Source organism: Staurois parvus, unplaced genomic scaffold, assembly GCF_062004578.1.
Source record: "Staurois parvus isolate SC_StPar_1 unplaced genomic scaffold, SC_StPar_1.0 ptg001198l, whole genome shotgun sequence".
NCBI classification, from domain to species: Eukaryota; Metazoa; Chordata; class Amphibia; order Anura; family Ranidae; genus Staurois; species Staurois parvus.
Genome location: NW_028318994.1, coordinates 398,112 through 422,346, shown reverse-complemented (window position 1 = coordinate 422,346; position 24,235 = coordinate 398,112). Strand labels below are relative to the sequence as shown.

The following is a 24,235-nucleotide window of genomic DNA, read 5'->3' as shown; positions in this document are numbered from 1 at the left end:
ATGATGGAAAGTAAATCTAACTTTTGTTGACATATTATAAGAATGTCTAATCTGTAATTTGATGCCTTTTGGAGATTTTTCTATCTTTCCTTGGCTTCTTTATGCACATTAATACAAATTGTTAGCTGGGGTGCCCAAACTTTCGATCCCCACTGTATATACACACATATATATATATATATATATATTTTTTTTTTCTTCGTTAGTTACACTGTCCTGTGAGACAATTTTTTATCTGTTTATTTATCTGTTTTTTCACATGTAGATCACCTGTTGGTTACATTGTTTGGTTGTCACTGTTTTGATGTCACATTTTTGGTAGTGATTTATTTATTCACTGCACATTTGTTGTGATCACATTCATTCTTTGTTGACACGTCTTGAGATCACTTTTATTTATATACCGCATATCTGAGTTGTTCCTTCTTGTGATATATTAGTTTCCTTTATGTCACTTTATCGCTATTATAGCGGTGTTCATGTCATCACATTTGAATAATCATTTTTCATCAGTTACAATTTGCACTCCATTTCCTTTTATGTACCGTTTTACATTTATTGTCACGGGATTATTTTATTGTGATTTTCATGTTTGTGTCAGTATCTGCACTCTCATTTATGGGTTTATGTAGATTGTTCACTTCCTAATTTGCATTTTGGTTCACTGATCTATTGATGTTTGTTGTCTTATCACTGTGAAGTAGCACAGCACCACTTTTGTCATTTATTGTAATTTCACACACAGATCAAGGACAATGGTATTTCTTGAAAGGGTTGTCACCCATGTACCTTGCGTTTTCTTGAACCCCGACTATCTCCACCTCGCTGCCCGAAGATGCAATGTTTATTTCATCCTCATTATTCGGTGTCTCACTAGGGGGTAATTTATCACAAGAAGACAGTCCTGGATCCAGATGACCTGCAGAGATAAACAGGAAACCGAGACAAAATATTATAATCAGAGACTATGGCTCAATTATCTCTCTACTGCAGTAAAATGATTTTAGAAGCACAGTTAAAGTAGAATTATAGGCAAAAGTTTTTTTTTCTTTCTGGATGGAGTAAGGGCCTCTCAGATTTTTTTTTTTTTCCGGCCATCTGTGTCCCATTGCAGATTTCCCCTCACTTCTTGTCCCATAGCCTAACAGGAAGTGAGAGTAAATCCCTGCAAATTAAGGGAATTCCTTGGTCACCATAACTAGTGTCCCATTAAAATGTGTCTCCTGTATTACTTTTCTGGGGACAAACAAAAATTTGGATTTTTCTTTTACGTTCACTGATCATGGTAAACAGGACAAATAGAAAGGGTGAATCTTGAACAGACATCAATAAAAACTGGCAGGGGTTCTTATCCATCTCTACTGTGTCCAAATAAAAAAAAAAAAAAAAAAGTTTTTCCTTTATTATTATTATTATTATTATTTATTTCAGGTACTTATATAGCGCCGTCAATTTACACAGCACTTTACATATATATTGTACATTCACATCAGTCCCTAACCCTCAAGGGGTGTACAATCTAAGGTCCCTAACTCACATTCATACATACACATACTAGGGACAATTTAGACAGGAGCCAATTCACCTACCAGCATGTCTTTGCAGTGTGGGAGGAAACCGGAGTACCCGGAGGAAACCCACGCAGGCACAGGGAGAACATGCAAACTCCAGGCAGGTGGTGCCGTGGTTGGGATTCGAACTGACGACCCCAGTACTGCCAGGCGGAAGTGTTAACCTTTAGTTATACTTTAAAGAAACTTGCAGCTGCAGGATAGTACAGAAGTGTGTAGTTTATTAGGGACATTTACAGAAAAACCCTCTAAAGACATCCATTTCTTGGAGGTTGATAAAGGTAGAGCAAAACTAAAGTCAAACTTTTTTCATTTGGATAGTGTAAAGGAGGGCTATAGCCTCTGACAGATAGAGAGTTCCCTTCACTTCCTGTCCCAAGTCAAAACAGGAAGCGAAAAGAAATCCCTCCAAGGTGACGGAATCCCTGGTTGTCACCAGCACAAGGTTCCCCTTTGGAAGATTTCCCTTCTATTCCTGTTCAAGAGACAACCCAAAATTTGTGATTTTGTTTCACTTTTGGTGATAACGGCAAACAGAAAAATTGTGGTAAATCTACCTGTTGGGGAGAGAAAGCAATTAAAAAAACCAGACAGGGGTTCTAATCCTTCTCCAAATCTAACAATAAGTTTTGTCTCTAGTTAAATTTTAATGGAGACTGCAGGCGCTCTTCCTTCTATTGCTGTAGGCAGGACAGTTAGCTTGCAATTTTGTCACTGAAATGCATGAATGTGGAAGATTCACTTGCAGTGAATGTTAGATTCACATTTTTTTTTTAACACCCTCTTGGTTTAAACACCCCCTTAGGCTCCATGTACACAGGACACTTCTGAACGATGGAAACTGACTGCTGGAAAACGTTGGTTAAAAACGTCTGTTTAGCGTTTGCGTTTAGAAGCGTTTTTTAAAGATAATCACAGGAAACCTTCCAAAATGCCCAGAATGCACTGAAAAACAGAAAAATTATTTGCTATTTCAGATATTTTGAGAGAAAAAGAGAGAGCAGACGCAGAGAGAGCAGTATTTGTTGAGATTAGCTGTCTTTTTTTTTTTAGTAGTGTTTGGATGTGTTCCGGCTCATTTCTGTGTAGAAATTATTACAGCAGTGTCTGACATTTTCTTTCATGCGAAACCTCAAAGTATGGTGTACCGGGTCCATTTGAATACCGGGAAAAAACGCTTTGCACGCACTTTTCATGATGACAAAAAGGCTCTGGACAGCATCTGGAAATGAAAGAGTTAAAAAAAAATTCCATATGCAAGTGCTTATAAACGCGGTTAGCCGCTTTTACAAGCGTTTGAAACGCTGATAAAATCTACTCCTGAATGCAAATTTGTTGCGTTCAAAAAAACGACTGTAAACTCAACTGCCTGTAAACGACGATGTGTACATGGACACATAGGAGAACATTAGGGAGAGTTCAGGGGCTGCTGAAAAAAAAATGCAAAAAAGCTCCTAAATGTGAGTTTATCAGCTGCAGTGTACATGGAGCATTAGAAGGACTTCTGTTATGTACAGAAAAGCGAATACTTTGTAAGCAGTAGTTCTCTGGATGAAGCTTTCTACATAGTAACCCCCCCAGTGGTCCAAATCTCAAACCTATGTCAGTATATCTCTTACACAGACCCAGTGCCAGGTCATACCGGTGTGAATTCAGTTGCCTTTTGTGAATTCAAATCGCACCTAATGAATATCAGTGTCTAAACGTGTGATTTGCTGCAGCGCGATTTCTAAAGAAGTACTTGCATTACTTTTTCTGCAGTTTTGTTACGACTTCACATACATAGAATACAATGGAAATTGCACTGCAAATTGCAAGAAATCGTTGAAAACCTTCACAAGTAGCAATAAAGTCTTCAGAAAACACGCTAAAATAGCACACATTCGCTCCTTTTTAAATCACAGTGGTGTGACCAGTGACTTTTGTCTCCTTGGTTTCCAACTGGCACTTCCTGTCCTAGGGTGACAACACTCCCTCATTGGACTGGACTTATGGAGGAGCAGCATTGTCACCTTAGGACGGGACTACAGAATTTTTCTCCACTATTTCTCTTAAAACATATGCCAAGGCAGAATTTAAAAAGAAAAAAACATATACAAGACACTATAATCAATAAAAGAACCCTCAAACATAGGTGTTGCAGTGAGATGTAAAACACTGGTGGGTATAAAGGCAATGCTCTCACCACCACCGGATCCCAAACAGTGGCGCTCCCACGTCACTTCCGGTTGCCGAACAGCCTCGCACTGACACGTTTCGTCATAGGCCCTATGACTAAGTCGGATATGACGAAACGCGTCAGGGAGAGGCTGTGTGGCGACCAGTGTTTTACATCTCACTGCAACACCTACAGGCTTTTTATTTGCTTTAATTTTGTAAGTGGCTGTCTATTCATAGCGATTAAAGGTGTTATTTCGTACTGCACCATTGGGGTATTTCTTTCTGGTTTCGACATGACCACTAATCCTGAGAGAGAGAAGATTAAGGAGAAGGAGAGTGTTATCTATGTTTCTATAAGCTCATCATTAGGAATCTGTTAACCTGTGAAGTAGTGTCAGCTGATCATGGGAATGACAGGCATGGAGATTGGAGGATAAACAGAGAGGAGTGTAATAATATCGATATTGGTTGACTTCCTTCCCATTTGGATTTGCTTTATGAGAGATTCCAGCCAACTATGAGAATGGGGGGCATGGGCATTTGGTGAGTGCATACCCGGAAGGAGGGACGCCAGATTTTTTCACGTGGCGATTTCTTTTTGGGAATTAGATTTGGTGGAAGAGACATTTTATGGACTATTTATCTTTCACTTATGCCGATAGTACTGGCCTTCAAGAAACTACTTTTTTTGCACGGAATTAATATCCTTTCATGAATGGTCCTATGCTCGTGCAGACAATTAAAATCTACCAAAGAGGTACAAATTTAAAGTGAACTAAAAAAAATGTGCATCAATGTGATGTGAACTGTAAATGTGTATTTTTTTTTTCTAAGTAAAAGATGGACTTTGTTTCCCCCCTAATTACAGTATACTTACCTAGATAGATGCAGCATCTGTCCCCCGCCAGCTCTAAATGTGAAAGCTCAGTGATCACATGACCTTCTCATGAGTTCTCACTGCTGCTGTGAGCTGAGAGCGGTGACTGTCAGTTACCTTAGTCTGCTCTGTCCCCCCCCAGTCTGCTGTCAGCTGGTAACGGGTCACAGGAGTGCAGAACCAACTGCACACCTGTGATCCACAGGAGAAGTACAGCCAAAAGCGCTTTGGCTGTATGTCTTCTTTAAAGATTTTGTTTCCACGTACTGGTTGTATTTACTCATGTACATGGAGGCAGCTATATTTGCTCATTACATATCCATCTTCTGGTTCCTACCTAGTAGAACTATAAAACATCTCATTTACTGCTCCTTAAATTGGATCAGAACAGAAGTAGAGGGAAAATCTGCTACAGACGACATTTGTTCAAGAGACTATAAATGAAAAATGCTGACAGATTTTTTCCCCCATTGTCTGTTGTGTCTCCCAGACAGGAAGAGATATCTCCCCAAGGGGACACAAATGATACAGAGGTTATAACCATTCACTACACAAAGAAATTATTGTTTTGGCTTTAGATGTACTTTAGGCAGAGTCGTAGTATTAGCTAAACTACCTTACCACTAGAGGTTCATATACGGGTCCAACATTTAATACAAAACCAAAAATAAAGCTTTGAAATATGTTACCATAAACACTGCAGTAATGGGTTGAAATTAAAAATATTTAAAAACCGTGGATTGAAGGCTAACACTAAAGTGTTACTAAACCCTGGACCCTGCATTCACTATATCCGCTCTCCCCGGACCCTGCATTCACTATATCTGCTCTCCCCGGACCCTGCATTCACTATATCCGCTCTCCCCGGACCCTGCATTCACTATATCCGGTCTCTCCGGACCCTGCATTCACTATATCCGCTCTCCCCGGACCCTGCATTCCCTATATCTGCTCTCCCCGGACCCTGCATTCACTATATCTGGTCTCCCCGGACCCTGCATTCACTATATCCGGTCTCCCCGGACCCTGCATTCCCTATATCTGCTCTCCCCGGACCCTGCATTCACTATATCCGGTCTCCCTGGTCCCTGCATTCACTATATCCGGTCTCTCCGGACCCTGCATTCACTATATCTGCTCTCCCCGGACCCTGCATTCACTATATCCTGTCTCCCTGGTCCCTGCATTCACTATATCCGGTCTCTCCGGACCCTGCATTCACTATATCTGCTCTCCCCGGACCCTGCATTCACTATATCCGGTCTCTCCGGACCCTGCATTCACTATATCTGGTCTCCCCGGACCCTGAATTCACTATATCCGGTCTCCCCAGACCCTGAATTCACTATATCCGGTCTCCCCAGTCCCTGCATTCACTATATACGGTCTCCCCGGACCCTGCATTCACTATATCCGCTCTCCCCAGACCCTGCATTCACTATATCCGCTCTCCCTGGACCCTGCATTCACTATATCCGCTCTCCCCGGATCCTGCACTCACTATATCTGGTCTCCCCAGACCCTGAATTCACTATATCCGGTCTCCCCAGTCCCTGCATTCACTATATACGGTCTCCCCGGACCCTGCATTCACTATATCCGCTCTCCCCAGACCCTGCATTCACTATATCCGCTCTCCCTGGACCCTGCATTCACTATATCCGCTCTCCCCGGATCCTGCACTCACTATATCTGGTCTCCCCGGACCCTGCATTCACTATATCCGCTCTACCAAATTAAAAAAGAAGAAAAAAGCGCCACTTACAAAAAACACCAAAGTGTCAGCAGCATATCCCACCCAAAATAAATTTTGGCAACAATAATCCAAATTAAAAGGTATGCGCTTATAACAAACTTATACAAAAGTGTATGTCATCATCCAAAAAACATTAGTGTTTTAAATAAATTAGAGTGTCCAAACATAAATTAGTGTCCAAAAAAAAAATATATATCTTCAGTGACTTGAACCAATTGTGAGAAATCCACCACCAAAGGAGATTAAATGAACTCACCAGAGCTAATGGCTGGTCAGATTATAAACCAGCAACAGCGCTTGTGCTCTGGGAGCAATGACCCCGATGTCCAAATAGATATGGTGATGTTTCAGATACTTCCAGATAATATTCACAGCCAAACAACTTTGCAGCCCAAGCTCTTATGATGAACTTCTCCACTCTGTCTCATACCTCCATGAGAGCATGCAGTACACTCAGGGACAAAAAAGAGAACATAATGGTGCAATACGTTTTTTTCATTTATCTCTTTAATAAAAAAGGTATAAGGAAACTCACAAACAAGGTGTCCAACAGACAGCAGCTTCAATCGCAAAAAAGGGTTGAGATACAGTTAACGCTCACCGCAGATCTCTCCCATACAGCACAGACCAGCAAGGCTCTCTAACATCCACATCAAATAGGCTACGCCCAACCGGTTTCGTCACACCGACGTCATCAAGGTGGTACCGCCCCTTGATGACGTCGGTGTGACGAAACCGGTTGGGCGTAGCCTATTTGATGTGGATGTTAGAGAGCCTTGCTGGTCTGTGCTGTATGGGAGAGATCTGCGGTGAGCGTTAACTGTATCTCAACCCTTTTTTGCGATTGAAGCTGCTGTCTGTTGGACACCTTGTTTGTGAGTTTCCTTATACCTTTTTTATTAAAGAGATAAATGAAAAAAACGTATTGCACCATTATGTTCTCTTTTTTGTCCCTGAGTGTACTGCATGCTCTCATGGAGGTATGAGACAGAGTGGAGAAGTTCATCATAAGAGCTTGGGCTGCAAAGTTGTTTGGCTGTGAATATTATCTGGAAGTATCTGAAACATCACCATATCTATTTGGACATCGGGGTCATTGCTCCCAGAGCACAAGCGCTGTTGCTGGTTTATAATCTGACCAGCCATTAGCTCTGGTGAGTTCATTTAATCTCCTTTGGTGGTGGATTTCTCACAATTGGTTCAAGTCACTGAAGATATATATTTTTTTTTTGGACACTAATTTATGTTTGGACACTCTAATTTATTTAAAACACTAATGTTTTTTGGATGATGACATACACTTTTGTATAAGTTTGTTATTAGCGCATACTATATCCGCTCTCCCCGGACCCTGCATTCACTATATCCGCTCTCCCCGGATCCTGCATTCCCTATATCCGCTCTCCCCGGACCCTGCATTCACTATATCTGCTCTCCCTGGACCCTGAATTCACTATATCCGGTCTCCCCAGTCCCTGCATTCACTATATCCGCTCTCCCCGGACCCTGCATTCACTATATCCGCTCTCCCCGGACCCTGCATTCACTATATCCGCTCTCCCCGGACCCTGCATTCACTATATCCGGTCTCCCCGGACCCTGCATACACTATATCTGGTCTCCCCGGACCCTGCATTCACTATATCTGGTCTCCCCGGACGCTGCATTCACTATATCCGCTCTCCCAAGACCCTGCATTCACTATATCTGCTCTCTCTGGGCCCTGTATTCACTAAATCTGGTCTCCCACAGTACACAGAACATAGAAATGCAATTTAGTAAATATAAACTTCTAAATACCTTTTCTCATGAGCAGTTAGAGCAGTCTTGTAACTTCTATCAGTGTCCAGCAGAATACTGTTTAAAGCTTATAGGAGGAGTTTTCATTTTGCTCTAGGAGTATGCAGAACCCCTGACCTCTGTCTGGACAGTGCGGATTGGCCCTGTGCTGATCACATGCACTCTCCGAAGAAAAAAAAAAAAAAAACCTCTCTAGCAATACACACCAAACTGAGCATGTGTACTGTGACACACATGATATGTCTTAAGAGGAGGACACTGGAAGAAGGGGAAGATCAGAGCAGACAGGATCAAACAGCGTTTTTACACCATGCAGAGGATTAACCGCTTAGGTTCCACAGTGAGTATATCAAGCATGCTTTACTGCATCTACAGACTCTGGATTTACTGGTGTGGGTTTAGTAACACGTTAAGGTCTCGATCACCTGAAATCTATGATTGAGCAGTGTTTTTTAAGCAGCTTGAGCGACCAGCAGAGAGCCCATTCATATCTATAATTCAATGGCTGTGCAGTCCCAAATGCAGACAGTGTGCGCTCAGGAACTCATGATGATGTTTGCAGATCCGTTTCACTGAAATGTAGCACCCGCTTCAGCAAACCAGAACGATTAGAGCCATATCACTATCAATCCTGTCACTGGTGATAATTCCACGTGGACATGGTTGTGAAAAAGCCACAAAAAATATTTCCCAGCTTCCATATGTTGTGCCATTGCTGGGTTACTGAGGAATCTTTCCCGCATTGTTGGAAATGCTAAAGAATTTAAGTTGTTCCTGCTGTAAGCTGACCAGAAAAGAGCAACGTCGTTGTCATACAGCCAAGGGGATGAAACACATGGAAACAAGTTGTCACCCTGTATAGGATCACTAGTGGATGTGGCCCTCACAGAGCACAAACAGGAGGAGGTGGAGTGCCTTTCAGAACTTTTTTGGTAAATCAATGCAGGCCATAGACGGGTCGTTTATCGGCCGAATTTTCATCTGCACGAAAAATCGTCCACTATTCACGGCCGCAATGCAGGCCATAGATGGGTCGAAAATCGGCCGATTTTTCGGCCGAAAATAAAATCGGCCGATTTTCGGATCGTTAGTGGGCTAATTGTTCGGCCGTTTTTCGGTATTTTGGCAGATTTTTTTTATCGGTAAAGTTGGAAAAAAATCGGCCGATTTTGCCGATCGGACGATTTTCGCAGCAATGATGGGCAAATCGGCCGATCTTTTTACCGATAAAAAAATCTGCGCATGAAACGTGACCTGCAAGAGGAAGACAAAAAGAAGAGGAAAAAAAAAGAGGAAGAGGATGAAGAAGAAGAGGAAGAAGAGGATGAAGAGGAGGAAGAAGAAGAATAGGAAGCAGAAGAGGATGAAGAAAAAGAAGAGGATGAAGAAGAGGAAGAAGAGGAGGAAGAAGAGGAAGAAGAGGAGGAAGAAGAAGAAGAAGAGGATGAAGAAGAGGAAGAAGAAGAGGAGGAAGAAGAAGAAGAAGAGGATGACGATGAAGAAGAGGAAGAAGAAGAGGAGGAAGAAGAGGATGAAGAAGAAGAGTAAGAAAAAGAGGAAGAAGAAGAGGAAGAAAAAGAGGATGAAGAAGAAGAGGATGAAGAAGAGGAAGAAGAAGAAGATGAAGAAGAAGAGGATGAAGAAGGAAGAAGAAGAGGAGGAAGAAGAAGAAGAGGAGGAAGAAGAAGAAGAGGAGGAAGAAGAAGAAGAGGATGAAGAAGAGGAAGAAGAAGAGGATGAAGAAGAAGAAGAAGAAGAGGATGAAGAAGTAGAAGAAGCAGAAGAAGAAGAAGAGGATGAAGAGGAAGATGAAGAAGAGGAATTCTAGTCCGGCAAAAAGTGTCCCTGCAGAGAGCTCCGCTATTTCTTTGACAGTTCCTTGACATTTATAGCGGCTGCAACATTGTATCTATTTGTTTCCGAATAAAAACATCTGTATCCTAAATGGATACAAATAGATACATTGTTGCAGCCGCTACAAATGTCAAGGAACTGTCAAAGAAATAGCGGAGCTCTTTGCAGGGACACTTTTTGCCAGCTGTAGATGGGATGAAAATCGGCCGATTTTTTTTTTACCGTTGCTGGTAACGTCGGCCGCTTGAACGACCGATTTTTCGTTTTTTTAAAGAGAAAAACGTCCGGTTTTCTCCCCATCTATGGCCTGCATTAGTGGGGCAATGCTGTCGCCCGTTTTTCACAGATCTTCTCATTTCTTTTTATCGGTCATGCTGGAAAATCCATGAAAAACTGTAGTTTTTCGTAGACATTGGTGGCAGCATCGGCAACGACCGATTCTTCGTTTATCAGCCGACAATTCAGCCGATAAATGGCCAGTCTATGGCCTGCCTTACTTTAGCTATTTTAGGATAGATTGCAACAAATTATGACAAGACTTGAAAATGGACAATTAAGCAGTGATAAGAGGACTAAAGTCTGGCCATAGATTACCCATTCTAAGGCTAGGTTCACACCTATGCATCTGATCCGTTTCTGCAGTGCTTTTTGCGGTGCGTTTTTTCACAAGCGTTTTTGATGTGTTTTTGTTTTCCAACTTGTTTCTGTGCAGATTAAAACGCATTAAAAATGTGCCAAAAACGTGACAAACACTCATCAAAAATGCACTACATGCATTTCTGCAGCATCTCCATTGAACCAAAAACGCAACATTTTGCGTTTAAAAATGTCCTTGACCCTTTACGAAAAACGCACAGATGTGAACGTGTCCCATGGGAAATCATGTTAAATGGACTGCTGTGCGTTTCTGCAAAACGCAACAGAAACGCTTAGGTGTGAACCTAGGAAAGGGGTAGGCAACCTGAGACCCGCAGGACTACAAGTTCCATCATGCCTCTGCAAGTCATAGCTGTAACTGTCAGTTTTGTAATGTTGTGATGCTTCATGGGAAATGTAGTTCCACAACAGCTGGAGAGTCGCGGGTTGCCTACCCCTGACCTAGGCTAACACATTTGAGTTTATGGTTTAACACACACAACTCCCCCCCCCTACAGTGTATCTCTGGCTGTGTATAAAGTCACAACTAATGAAAGGTCAGCCTTCACTCCAGTCTCTGGTAACCATACATCTTGACTGGTTTCCCAGTTGCTGCTGACAAAAGACATTCTAAATACATGTTACTACCACCAGGTTTCACAGTATGGATGTGTAGTGTTCATATGGTAATGAGCAATGTTGACTTTTTACCAAACTTGGCATTTTATGCCAGGTCCAAAGAAATACAGATTTGGGTCTCATCACAAGAGATGAGCCAGCCATGAGTTATAGCTTTCTAATGGATGACTCCTCCCATCTCAACTGTGGACTTCTGCAGCAAGTTCTCTCTGGCCACTTTTTTTGGGCTAATTTTCTCCTCATCCATCTATGAGTGCGTTTATGGGCAATGTCACATTGGTGCCATATGCCTTCCATTTTTAAATAATTGACTTATTATATAACTCACCTCCACAATGAGCTCAATGTTTATTGCAACATAAATGCCACAAAATGTCAATAAATGAATGCGCAGTCTACAAATGTGTACTTTTACTTCCCAAGAAGTCATCATTCCTACGTCAACATTTTGTTTACCTACAGGGGCGGGGGGATCTGTGAGGTGCCCTATATCACATCCCTCGAGCATGTGACTGATGCTTTATGCTACCAGGCCAGAGTTGGGTAGTGATCTGTGGCTGGAAGGCACAGCCCTGCAGGACTAGACCATACTTGCCAACATATAATAAAACCTTTTTGTGATAAACCAAAAATAAATATGAAAATAAAATAAAATAACATTAAACCATAAAGTGTCCAATTCCAATAAAGTCTCAAATGTGTCCAATAAAGTCCAAAATTCCAAACTTTCATCCAATAAGAAGGATTGGCTCCTATTAGTCCAGCGAAAAACCTCAAAAAAATAAAAATATATATACTCTAGTGCATTACCTTTTATACATAAATAAACCAATAGGTGCATACTTGCCAACAGTCATGAATTGCCTGTGACAGACTTGAATATTGGACCAATGTCCCGCTGGAAGCTTGTCCCGGGCAGAATCCCAAATTTTTGGATCTGTCACGGACAGCTGACCTGGACCGCATAGACACGTCCAGACCACTCCTCTACTCTACCTCCAGGAAGTCAGGTGATGCTTTCCTATTTATATAATTGCCCAGTATTAGTTATGAGGCGTGGCTAGCCGAGGGTGACCATGCCAGCCCACCGTCAGCTGATCACTTCTGGGAGCATGTGAGGAGGCAGAGGACAGCATGGACACACTGTCAGCGACTGCAGACCGGCCAGATGCCGCTCAATAGTGTAGCAGAGGTGAGGGAGAAAGAGTTGTGTGTGTATGTGGGGGGTGCAGAGTTGTGTGTGTGGGGGGGGGGGAGGGGGTGCAGAGTTGTGTGTGTGTGGGGGGGGGCAAAGTTGTGTGTGTGCAGAGGGGTGTGTGTGGGGGGGGGGAGGGGGTGCAGAGTTGTGTGTGTGTGGGTGCAAAGTTGTGGGGGCGCAGAGGTGTGTGTAGAGTTGTGTGTGTGTCGCAGATTTGTGTGTGTGGAGGGGGGGGGGTGCAGAGCTGTGTGGTTTGTTTGTTTGTGTGTGTTGGGGGGGGGTGCAGAGTTGTGTGGTTTGTGTGTGTGGTGTGTGCAGAGTTGTGTGGGTGTGTGTGTGGGGGGGGGGTGCAGAGTTGTGTGGGTGTGTGTGTGGGGGGGGGGTGCAGAGTTGTGTGGGTGTGTGTGTGGGGGGGGTGCAGAGTTGTGTGTGTGCAGAGGGGTGTGTGTGTGTGTGGGGGGGGGGGCAGAGTTGTGTGTGTGTGTGGGGGGGGGGGGGGGGGTGCAGAGTCGTGTGTGTGCAGAGGGGTGTGTGTGTGTGTGGGGGGGGGGGGGTGCAGAGTTGTGTGTGTGTGTGGTGTGTGCAGAGTTGTGTGGGTGTGTGTGTGGTGTGTGCAGAGTTGTGTGTGTGTGTGTGTGTGGGGGGGGGTGCAGAGTTGTGTGGGTGTGTGTGTGGGGGGGGGTGCAGAGTTGTGTGGGTGTGTGTGTGGGGGGGGGGGTGCAGAGTCGTGTGTGTGCAGAGGGGTGTGTGTGTGTGTGGGGGGGGGGGGTGCAGAGTTGTGTGTGTGTGTGTGGTGTGTGCAGAGTTGTGTGGGTGTGTGTGTGGGGGGGGTGCAGAGTTGTGTGTGTGCAGAGGGGTGTGTGTGTTTGTGTGTGGGGGGGGGCAGAGTTGTGTGTGTGTGTGTGGGGGGGGGGTGCAGAGTTGTGTGTGTGCAGAGGGGTGTGTGTGTGTGGGGGGGGGGGGTGCAGAGTTGTGTGTGTGTGTGGGGGGGGGGCAGAGTTGTGTGTGTGTGTGTGTGGGGTGCAGAGTTGTGTGTGTGCAGAGGGGTGTGTGTGTGTGTGGGGGGGGGTGCAGAGTTGTGTGTAGGGGGGGGGTGCAGAGTTGTGTGTGTGCAGAGGGGTGTGTGTGTGTGTGGGGGGGGGGGGGGGTGCAGAGTTGTGTGTGTGTGTGTGGGGGGGGGGGTGCAGAGTTGTGTGTGTGCAGAGGGGTGTGTGTGTGTGTGTGGGGGGGGGGTGCAGAGTTGTGTGTGTGTGTGGGGGGGGGGGGCAGAGTTGTGTGTGTGTGTGTGTGGGGTGCAGAGTTGTGTGTGTGCAGAGGGGTGTGTGTGTGTGTGGGGGGGGGGGTGCAGAGTTGTGTGTAGGGGGGGGGGGTGCAGAGTTGTGTGTGTGCAGAGGGGTGTGTGTGTGTGTGGGGGGGGGGGTGCAGAGTTGTGTGTGTGTGTGTGTGTGTGGGGGGGGGCAGAGTTGTGTGTGTGTGTGTGTGTGTGTGGTGCAGAGTTGTGTGTAGGGGGGGGGGTGCAGAGTTGTGTGTGTGCAGAGGGGTGTGTGTGTGTGTGTGGGGGGGGGCAGAGTTGTGTGTGTGTGTGTGTGTGGGGTGCAGAGTTGTGTGTGTGCAGAGGGGTGTGTGTGTGTGTGTGGGGGGGGGGGGGGGGGTGCAGAGTTGTGTGTGTGTGGGGGAGGGGGGCAGAGTTGTGTGTGTGCAGAGGGGTGTGTGTGTGTGTGTGTGGGGGGGGTGCAGAGTTGTGTGTGGGGGGGTGCAGAGTTGTGTGTGTGCAGAGGGGTGTGTGTGTGTGTGTGTGTGGGGGGGGGGGGTGCAGAGTTGTGTGTGTGTGGGGGGGGGCAGAGTTGTGTGGGGGGGGGCAGAGTTGTGTGTGTGTGTGTGGTGCAGAGTTGTGTGGTTTGTGTGTGTGTGTGGGGGGGGTGCAGAGTTGTGTGTGTGTGTGTGGGGGGGGGGTGCAGAGTTGTGTGTGTGTGTGGGGGGGGGGCAGAGTTGTGTGGTTTGTTTGTGTGTGTGTGTGTGGGGGGGGGTGCAAAGTTGTGTGTGTGTGTGTGTGGGGGGGGGGTGCAGAGTTGTGTGTGTGTGTGTGTGGGGGGGGGGGGGTGCAGAGTTGTATGTGTGTGTGTGTGGGGGGGGGGGGGGGGTGCAGAGTTGTGTGTGTGTGTGGGGTGCAGTGTTGTATGTGTGTGTGTGTGGGGGGGGGGTGCAGAGTTGTGTGTGTGTGTGTGGGGGGGGGGGGTGCAGAGTTGTGTGTGTGTGTGGGGGGTGCAGAGTTGTGTGTGTGTGTGTGTGTGGGGGGGGGGGGGGGTGCAGAGTTGTGTGGTTTGTGTGTGTGGTGTGTGCAGAGGTGTGTGTGTGTGTGTGTGGGGGGGGTGCAGAGTTGTGTGTGTTTGGGGTGTGTGCAGAGGTGTGTGTGTGGGGGGGGGGGGGGTGCAGAGTTGTGCGTGTGTGTGTGGGGGTGTGTGTGCAGAGTTGTGTGTGTGTGTGTGTGTGTGGGGGGGGGTGCAGAGTTGTGCGTGTGTGTGTGTGTGGGGGGGGGGGTGCAGAGTTGTGCGTGTGTGTGTGTGTGTGTGTGGGGGGGGGGTGCAGAGTTGTGCGTGTGTGTGTGTGTGGGGGGGGGGTGCAGAGTTGTGGGGGGGGGGGTGCAGAGTTGTGCGTGGTGGCAGCTATGCTAGACTATAGTTTGTATGAACTATCCGTCACATTAGGTGGGTGGTCATGGGTGGAGAAGACTATGGGGAATGTGAAGAAAGGACACACCCACTGACCAGCTGCCCTGGGAAAAGGAATAGGCTGCAGCAGACGGTCCTATGAGACAGCAGTGCAGGCCTGATAAGTCTCCTGATATATTGCACACATATACATTTACTTCTTTTCCCGAACTTTAGCTTTAAAGTGTTCTCAAACCCACAACAGTACAATCAGTCTGTAGATGCAGTAAAGCATGCTTGTTATACTCACTGTGGAACCTAAAGGGTTAATCCTCCACATTGTGTAAAAAAGAATGTTTGATCCTGTCTTCTCTGATCCTCCCCCTTCTACTGTCCCCGATCCATCTGCCATAATACATAGCCTTGGGGGCTAGCTGCACATTCTCAGTTTGGTGTGTATTGCAAGAAATTTTTGTCTTTCTTTCTTGGGAAGGTGTATGATCAGCACAGGGCCAATCAATGCTGTCCAGAGGGTCAGGGGTCATGCAGCCTTACAGGACAGTCAGAGGAGAAAAAAAAAGTCACAAAACTGCTCTAACAGCTGATGAGAAAGGAATTTAGCAGTTTATATTTACTAAAATTATTGCACTTGCATGTTGTACTGTGGGAGACCAGATATAGTAAATGCAGGGTCCGGGGAGACCAGATATAGTGAATGCATGGTCCGGGGAGACCAGATATAGTGAATGCAGGGTCCGGGGAGACCAGATATAGTGAATGCAGGGTCCGGGGAGACCAGATATAGTGAATGCATGGTCCGGGGAGACCAGATATAGTGAATGCAGGGTCCGGGGAGAGCAGATATAGTGAATGCAGGGTCCGGGGAGACCGGATATAGTGAATGCGGGGTCCGGGGAGAGCGGATATAGTGAATGCAGGGTCCAGGAGACCGGATATAGTGAATGCGGGGTCCGGGGAGAGCGGATATAGTGAATGCAGGGTCCGGGGAGACCAGATATAGTGAATGCAGGGTCCGGGGAGACCGGATATAGTGAATGCAGGGTCCGGGGAGAGCGGATATAGTGAATGCATGGTCCGGGGAGACCAGATATAGTGAATGCAGGGTCCGGGGAGACCAGATATAGTGAATGCAGGGTCCGGGGAGACCGGATATAGTGAATGCGGGGTCCGGGGAGAGCGGATATAGTGAATGCAGGGTCCAGGAGACCGGATATAGTGAATGTGGGGTCCGGGGAGAGCGGATATAGTGAATGCGGGGTCCGGGGAGAGCGGATATAGTGAATGCGGGGTCCGGGGAGAGCGGATATAGTGAATGCGGGGTCCGGGGAGAGCGGATATAGTGAATGCAGGGTCCTGGGAGACCAGATATAGTGAATGCAGGGTCCGGGGAGACCAGATATAGTGAATGCAGGGTCCGGGGAGACCAGATATAGTGAATACAGGGTCCGGGGAGACCAGATATAGTGAATGTAGGGTCCGGGGAGACCAGATATAGTGAATGTAGGGTCCGGGGAGACCAGATATAGTGAATGCAGGGTCCGGGGAGACCGGATATAGTGAATGCAGGGTCCGGGGAGACCAGATATAGTGAATGCAGGGTCCGGGGAGACCGGATATAGTGAATGCAGGGTCCGGGGAGACCAGATATAGTGAATGTAGGGTCCTGGGCTTAGTAACACTTTAATGATTCTCCAGAGATTTCTTTTTTTTTTTAACCACTTGCCCTCCAGAGAATTTACCCCCCTTCCTGACCAGGCCATTTTTTGTGATACGGTGCTGCATTACTTTAACTGACAACTGCGCACCCATACTGCAGTAGTTCTACTATAGGGCGGCGGGAAAGCGGTTTTGTTTTGATAGTTTCTTGGTCTGCATAATTCTGTTTGTTTAGATATGCTAACAAACCCAGGTTTTTTTCCCCTCAGAAACTGGCATCATGTGATCCTAACTATATAGAATTTTTGTCAGTAAATAAAATCTCAGATTCATTTTAATTCCAAGTTGTACACTAAAAAACAAACATAAAAATAGGGTTGAACAGGTGAATACTTCTACAGTCACTTTAACCACTTCCCGTCCAGCTGTTGTATATAAACGGCCAGACGGTGGCAGTGCAGGGTTGGGTGGCTGTTTATAAACGGCCTCCCCGCCCCCTGCTTGTGCGCGCTGCCTGGGAGCGCGTAGCACCGCGATCTGGTGCCCGCTGTGTCCTCCGGACACAGTGGAACACCAATCGTCATACGGGACCTCTGTGCGAGGTCCCAATCATGTGATCACTGATTGGCCAATCAGTGATCACATGCAGAGTAGTAAGCAAGATGTCACTTCTGACATTGCTTACTACGTGTGAAATCTGTGAATGATCACAGAGATCACATGGTACAAGGCTATTCACAACAGCCTTGTACCATGTGACAAGCTGTGACCAATCACAGCTCACACAGTAGTTCTCAATGGCTGCAAGAATGCAGCCAGAGAGAAGGAGAAATGATTGCTTTTACAGCCTTTATGGGTGTAAAAGCAATCAGTGTAAAAACAAAAAAAAAATCACCTACACAAGTAGTACAGTGTCACTATGGTACCTGTACTGCTAGGGTGACAGTATGTAAGAAAAAAAAAAAAAAAAAAAAAAAAAAAACATAAATAATAAAATACAAATTTTTTTATAAAAATGTAAAAAAAAATGTTTAAAAATTATTATTTTTGGTTATAAACTAATTTGGGTTATTTTTTTTGTTTACTAAAAAGATAACGGAATAAATTTTGGCCAAGATTTATGATTAAATATTATCTGCAAAATGTTATAAGAAAAACACTTTTTTTCAAAATTTTTGGACATTTCATTTACATAGCAAAAAAAATAAAAATCCCAGTGGTGAATAAATACCACCAATATAATGCTTTATCTGTCTCAAAAAAATGGTAAAAAATTCATATGGGTACAGTGTTGCATGACTATGCAATTGTCATTCAAAGTGTGATAGCGCTGAAAGCTGAAAATTGGCCTGGACAAGAAAGAGGTAAAAGTGTCCGGACTTGAAGTGGTTAAATAAGGGTGGTGGTGATTAGGACAGAGGTGAGGGCTCTATAGTGAAGGGGCCACATGGAGTAGCATAGGAAACTCATTGGGGTAGGAGGAGTTAATGGTGAGTGGCATAATAGATTACCTGAAGGTCTATTAAGGGTATTGATGTCTGACTGTCTGAATGGCATTGATTACTCAGTGTACAGATTCGAACTTGAAACTGTGGTCTGTGTATAGGGTTGTATAGAGAACAGAGGATTGACTGAAACCATTCCCCCATATATGGTACTAGAAGATGCAAGTTTTCCATTTTGGGATAAGTAATTATCTTTCTATGGATGATATGGGAACGTATAACCCTGTAGGTTAAAGTGAGAAAGGATAACAAAAAAACATTTTGTCCCATCTCACCATAATGTTCTGGATAAAAGTTTCTCATTGGGTCTCCAGGCCTACTCCATAGACACCATGGTTTCCATACACTGCAAAGATTATGGCCAACCAGCCTTAAACTGCTGTACATAGTTTATAATAAATGGGTCTATCTTATTAGGCTGTATCTATACAATACACCAGCAGTTCTGGATGTACAGTTAGTTATCAGGCCAACAAATAAAGTTGCTGTCATCTACAGGCCACCTGGACCGGTATCAACTTTCCTTGATGACTTCTCTGCCTGGTTACCCTACTTTCTCTCTTCTGAAATGCCCACAATCATTCTTTGTGACTTCAACATCCCTGTTAATACTAACACTGCTGCTACTTCTAAACGTCTTAGTCTAACCCCCTCATTTGACCTGTAGCAATGGGTACATGCTTCTACCCTCTCTGAAGGCAACACCCTTGACCTTGTATTCTCCTACCTATGCACTCCATCCAACCTCTCTAACAATCCTTTTCCTCTTTCTGATCATCACTTTATTAGTTTCGCTCTCTCCCTGTTTTCTACCTCCTCTACCTCCAACCGCCTAATTACCCATAGAGAACATCGCCATTTCAACCCTTCTCTTCCCCACTCTGCTACTGACCACCTCTATGACAATAACTCTGCCCTGTCCTGCCCCATCTAGCAACTTCTGTCTACAATAGATCCCTGTCCTACCCCCTGGACAAACTTTCCCCTCTCACTACACACAAAATCAGGCCATGGACCCACAACCCTGGCAAACAGATGATATCAGAAGTCTCAAAAAACAAAGCCCAGCCTTTGAGCATCTGTGGTGTAAGACCATGTCTCACAAAGACTTCAAGCTATATAAAACTGCCCTCCAAAATACAATTCTTGCCTCCACACTGCCAAGCAGACCTGTTTTATCATTCTCTACCATGCAACATAAAGGAGATTGAAGAAATGGTTTAAAGCCTTGTGCATGGATCACATCATGAACACTGTAGGGGCTATAAATTTCTGGGTAGAGTAAAGAAAACAAATCTGTAGTCATGTTAACCTCTTCACGCCGAGAGCATGCAAATGTGCGGCCTCTTGGCATCTGGGCCTTGACATCGAGCGGCTGCACATTTGCGTGCAATTAGAAAAACATATGTGCTGAGAGCGCACGCCCTGCGCGCTCCCAGCACACATGTCCGGTACTCACGGAAAGGTCCTGATCTCCTCTTGTGATCAGGACCTTTCCCGATCATGTGACCGCTGTGACAGCGAATCACGGTGGTCACATGACCCTAAAACCCCACACGCCTCCTGGCTTCTGAAACCCTTAAAGGGCCGCGAGGCGCTGGCGCCAAAGGGTTAAATGATGGTGTATGACAGCCTCGCTTAACTTTTTCAATAAGAACCCTTGAAAAAACTTTATAGTCTCAGGGATCCCCTTCTAAAAGTAATTATCTACAACTCATGGTACTTTAGTGTGAGGGTCAGTGGGAAAAAATGCTCCTTACACTTGTGGTCATTGGGAAGAATTACTCCCTTACAGATAGCTAAAAAGATCAATGGTGTCAGTGGGAACTTATTTTACAGGCATAAATTGCTCATTGCTAAAGGAACCCCTAGCAACCTCATGAGGAACACTGGTTGAAAAACTCTGGTTTAAGACCCAGATTTATAAACTTTATTAAAACAATGCCTTCTGAAATGCAAGCATGTTTTCTGTGGATAATGCCAATAACAAAGATAATAAAGATTAAGTAAATGGTGGGCTTTTTTTTTACAACTGTATTTTGAGTGGTTTATACATTTGATATGGTTGGACTAGGAAGAGGAGTACAGTCTGTGGGATACCGATATAGTCAGATCTATTATTATACAGGATTTATAGAGCGCCAACAGTTTGCTCAGCGCTTTACAATATAAAGGGAGACAATACACCAATGATACAGTTCAATACAAGAGGGATAGGAGGGCTCTGCTCCGGGGAGCTTACAATCTAATAGGGAGGGGCTGGTGGAATAACAGGTAATAGCTGTGGGGGATGAACTGATGGCAGACATAGAATATTTGGTTATTAGCTAAAGGCAGGATAGGTTTCTGTGAAGAGATAGGTTTTCTAGGATCACCTAAAAAGTGGCCAAAGTAGGTGACAGTTGGACAAATTTGGGTAGGGAGTTCCAGAGGATGAGAGAGGCTATGGAGAAGTCCTGGAAAGGAGCATGAGAGGAGGAAACAAGGAAGCTAGAGAGCAAGAGGTCTTGGGAGGAGCAGAGAGGACAATTTGGGTGATATTTGGAGATGCGATTGGTGATGTAATTTGGGGCAGAATTGTAAATGGTTTTATATGTTATTGTTTTGTATTTTATTCGGTGGGCAAAGGGAAGCCAGTGGAGGGATTGGCAGAGAGGAGTGGCAGACATGAAACAGTTGGTAAGGTGGATGAGTTTGGCAGCAACACTCATGACAGACTGAAGAGGGGATAGACTGCGACTAGGTAGGCCAATGAGGAGGGAGTTACAATAGTCAAGGCAAAAGATAAAAAGGGAGTTAATAAGTTGCTTAGTGGTTTCAAAGGTTAAAAAGGTGCATATTTAGGAGATGTTATGGAGGTGAAGTCAACAAGATTTTGACAGTGATTGATTTGGGGCTGAAAGGACAGATGGGAGTCCAGGATTACACCAAGCACCCTGGCATGAGAGGAGGGACTGATGGTTGTATTATTGATCTTGATGGAGAAGTCAGGGGAGGGGGCACGGGTTAGAGGGAATATAATGAGCGCAGTTTTAGAAAGATTGAGTTTGAGGAAGTGGTGTGACATCCATGCTAATATATCAATTAGTAAGTTAGTAATGCGAGAGGAGACTGAAAGTGAGGTGAGGAGTAGAGATAGAATTGTGTGTCATCAGCATAGAGATGGTACTTGAAGCCATGGGAGTTTATCAAGTGACCAAGGGAGGAGGTGTAGATGGAGAAGAGAAGGGATCCAAGGACAGAACCTTGAGGAAAAGCACACCAAGAGCAAGTGGAGAGGGAAGACAGAGTTGTAGGTAACACTGAAGGAGTGCTGTGATAGGTAGGAGAACCAGGAGAGAAGGCTGAGAGAGTGGAGGATTTTTTTTTTTTGTTTGAGGAGGAGATGGTCAACAGTATCAAAAGCTGTAGAGAACTCTAGTAGTAAGAGTATCGAGTAGTGGCCATTGGTTTTAGCAGTTAGTAAATTGTTAGTGAGTTTTAGTAGGGCAGTTTTAGTGGAGTGTAGTAAGTGAAAGCCACATTGTAAGGGGTCAAGAAGATGCTTGTTGTCAGTAAGGTAGGAGCTCAGACGATTGTAGACTAAGCATTCTAAGAGTTTAGAGGTAAACCGGAGCAGGGAGATGGGTCTTAAGTTGTTCAGGTTGGTGAGTTCCAGTGAGGGCTTTTTAAGTATGGGGGTGATCAGCGCATGTTTTAGAGGGGAGAGGAGGATGTGAGTAAAGAGGGAGAGATTTAAGATGTGTGTGAGGGAGCATAGTATAGAAGAAGAGAGTGACTGTAGTAGCTGTGAAAAGACAGGTTGTAAGGCAGGCTTCTGAGAAAACTTTAGTGACCTCTTTGGTAGTAGCAAGGTCAAAAGAGGAAAACGTTGAGGGTGGTTTTGTATAGCGTATGTCATCTCGTGAGCAGCGAGTTACTGGGTGGGGGTGGAGAAAGTAGAGAGTTAAAAGTAGAGAAGAGATGAGGAGTGGATGATAAGGTATTTATAAGTGACAAACGAAGGTTGTTTGGCAGCAAGGAAAGAGGAATTGTATTTTAAGAAGGCAGATTTGGTACATTTTCCTACGATTACATGTTTCAATTCCAGCTCCAACAAATGAAAACCTCACAAAAGGAGTAAAGTAAGTTAATTTTGTGGGTGCAGGTGTCTGAGCCATTATCAAAGAATAGAAATGATCTTACTCTAGTTGAAATACTAATAATAGCAAGTGATCAGAAATGCAAGGACTACAGATATGACCCTTTGAATAACCATTATTAGTTTCGGCATCCTAGTAACAGAATACATCATGGTAGCAATATTTCGTTTCCATGAGGTAAACCTGCTGCTCCAGCTACTTATCTGGGGAACACAGTGGAGGTAGGAAGAAGTAGCTAAAGTATACTCTGTCCCTAGGTCCTGTGTCATTGGTAAGGTTGTCCTGGAAATGTACCTCTGGGACACTGCATTTAGTGACAAATGCTCCAAGATAAGCCTTTCCACTCACAGACTAGATAATCCGTAATGGATTCAGAAAAAGGCCTGGCCTACTTATGGTTTATGGCCAGAATTCCGTAATAGATTGTAACAGCTTACCCCAAGTCTTTCAGATCTAAGGTTTTTTTTCAAGAAAACATTATTTTACCAAGAGTTAAACCAATCTGCCCCAGTGACCAGTCCTCCCCTGGTCATACGCTTCTATTTTGGGAGAATCTAATTAATGTCTGTTCTGGCCCAGGTCCTCTGCCCCTCCATTCACCTTCCTGCATAGTAAGTAGCTGGAGAGAAGTAAATGGGAATACTATACCGTATAATTCTAAGGCAGCCCATACGTGAGTCAGTTTTTTTTCCCTGCTGTCAGAATACAGGCTACAGCCTGCAGCTTTGATCAAATGGGGAACATCCAACAGGGCGGTTGTACAAAAGTCTATCGGTAGACATGGATCAAAGTTCTTCCGGTCCCTTCTGAACTGACAGAATTTCAATCCATGTACTGTATGGCCGGCTGTGGCTGCTGCAATCACATCAAAAATGGCAGTACACAGCAGCAATTTCAGGGATTTGGATGTCTACACAAGGGAGGCTTTTACAGGTAAATACCATTCATAAAATATGCACATAAAATCTTATAGGAAGAGAATTGTTGACGTGAATGGTTGGTCTGCCAGGGACTGTTTAAAAGCCAAAAAAATTAAAAATAAATAAATTACAATTACGTTTGAGTAAAAAAGGTACATATGTTATATTAATGTTTTCAAGGGATTTTCCCTTTGGGTTAGAGATGAGGTGAGGTTTAGTGTAAATGATGAGGGGTCAAGTTAGGCTTTAGACGTTAAGGTTAGGGTATGTTATTTTGTTTACAGCATTCGGGCATGAATAACTGTTAGGCTAAAAGCTAAAAACATGTTTGAAAAACAACACAGGAACAAAACAGATTTGCACAGAGCCTTCTGGGATAAAATGTATGCAGCTTAATAAATGGGCAACAAATTCACAAAAAACACAAAACTGTTACTTTTCCCTTATGCATACTGAAGAAAATAAAAAAAACAAATGTGATGACAAATTTCCTAAGAATAAAGACCAAAAAGTCGTGTTGTAAATCTGTAAATATCCCCTACACTAACAGAGCAGTTAAGCAGAGGCTACACAGCTTCCTCACAAAGCAGTATCACTGCCCGGGTACTAGTATGCTATCCCTAAGGAGACTTCCACTAGAGACCTCTAAGCAGGGGTCAGTAGGGGGCCCCATGAGATGCCCCTGGTACCTTTTTCATAGGTTTTTTTGAGTTTGGGCAAGGACACAGGGGTCCCATGATCCCCTATTGCCCGGTGGCCCCATGAGTTGTCAGTCCGCCCCTGCCTCTAAGGTGTATTCAGGTCCTTTTAAATTAGAATAATCTTACTTTGGAAATAGTTTTACAGCGGGAA

The 24,235-nt window shown here is 44.7% G+C and overlaps 1 protein-coding gene across 1 annotated transcript in view; it reads right to left on the bottom strand.

Moving 5' to 3' along the window:
- ARK2N (arkadia (RNF111) N-terminal like PKA signaling regulator 2N) overlaps window positions 1-24,235 on the bottom strand; it is a 165,043-nt gene that overhangs the window by 5,790 nt on the left and 135,018 nt on the right. The window contains exon 4 of the mRNA XM_089660024.1: window positions 790-919. Coding sequence (XP_089516150.1) covers window positions 790-919 — 130 coding nt within the window. The remainder of the gene's footprint in view (window positions 1-789; window positions 920-24,235) is intronic.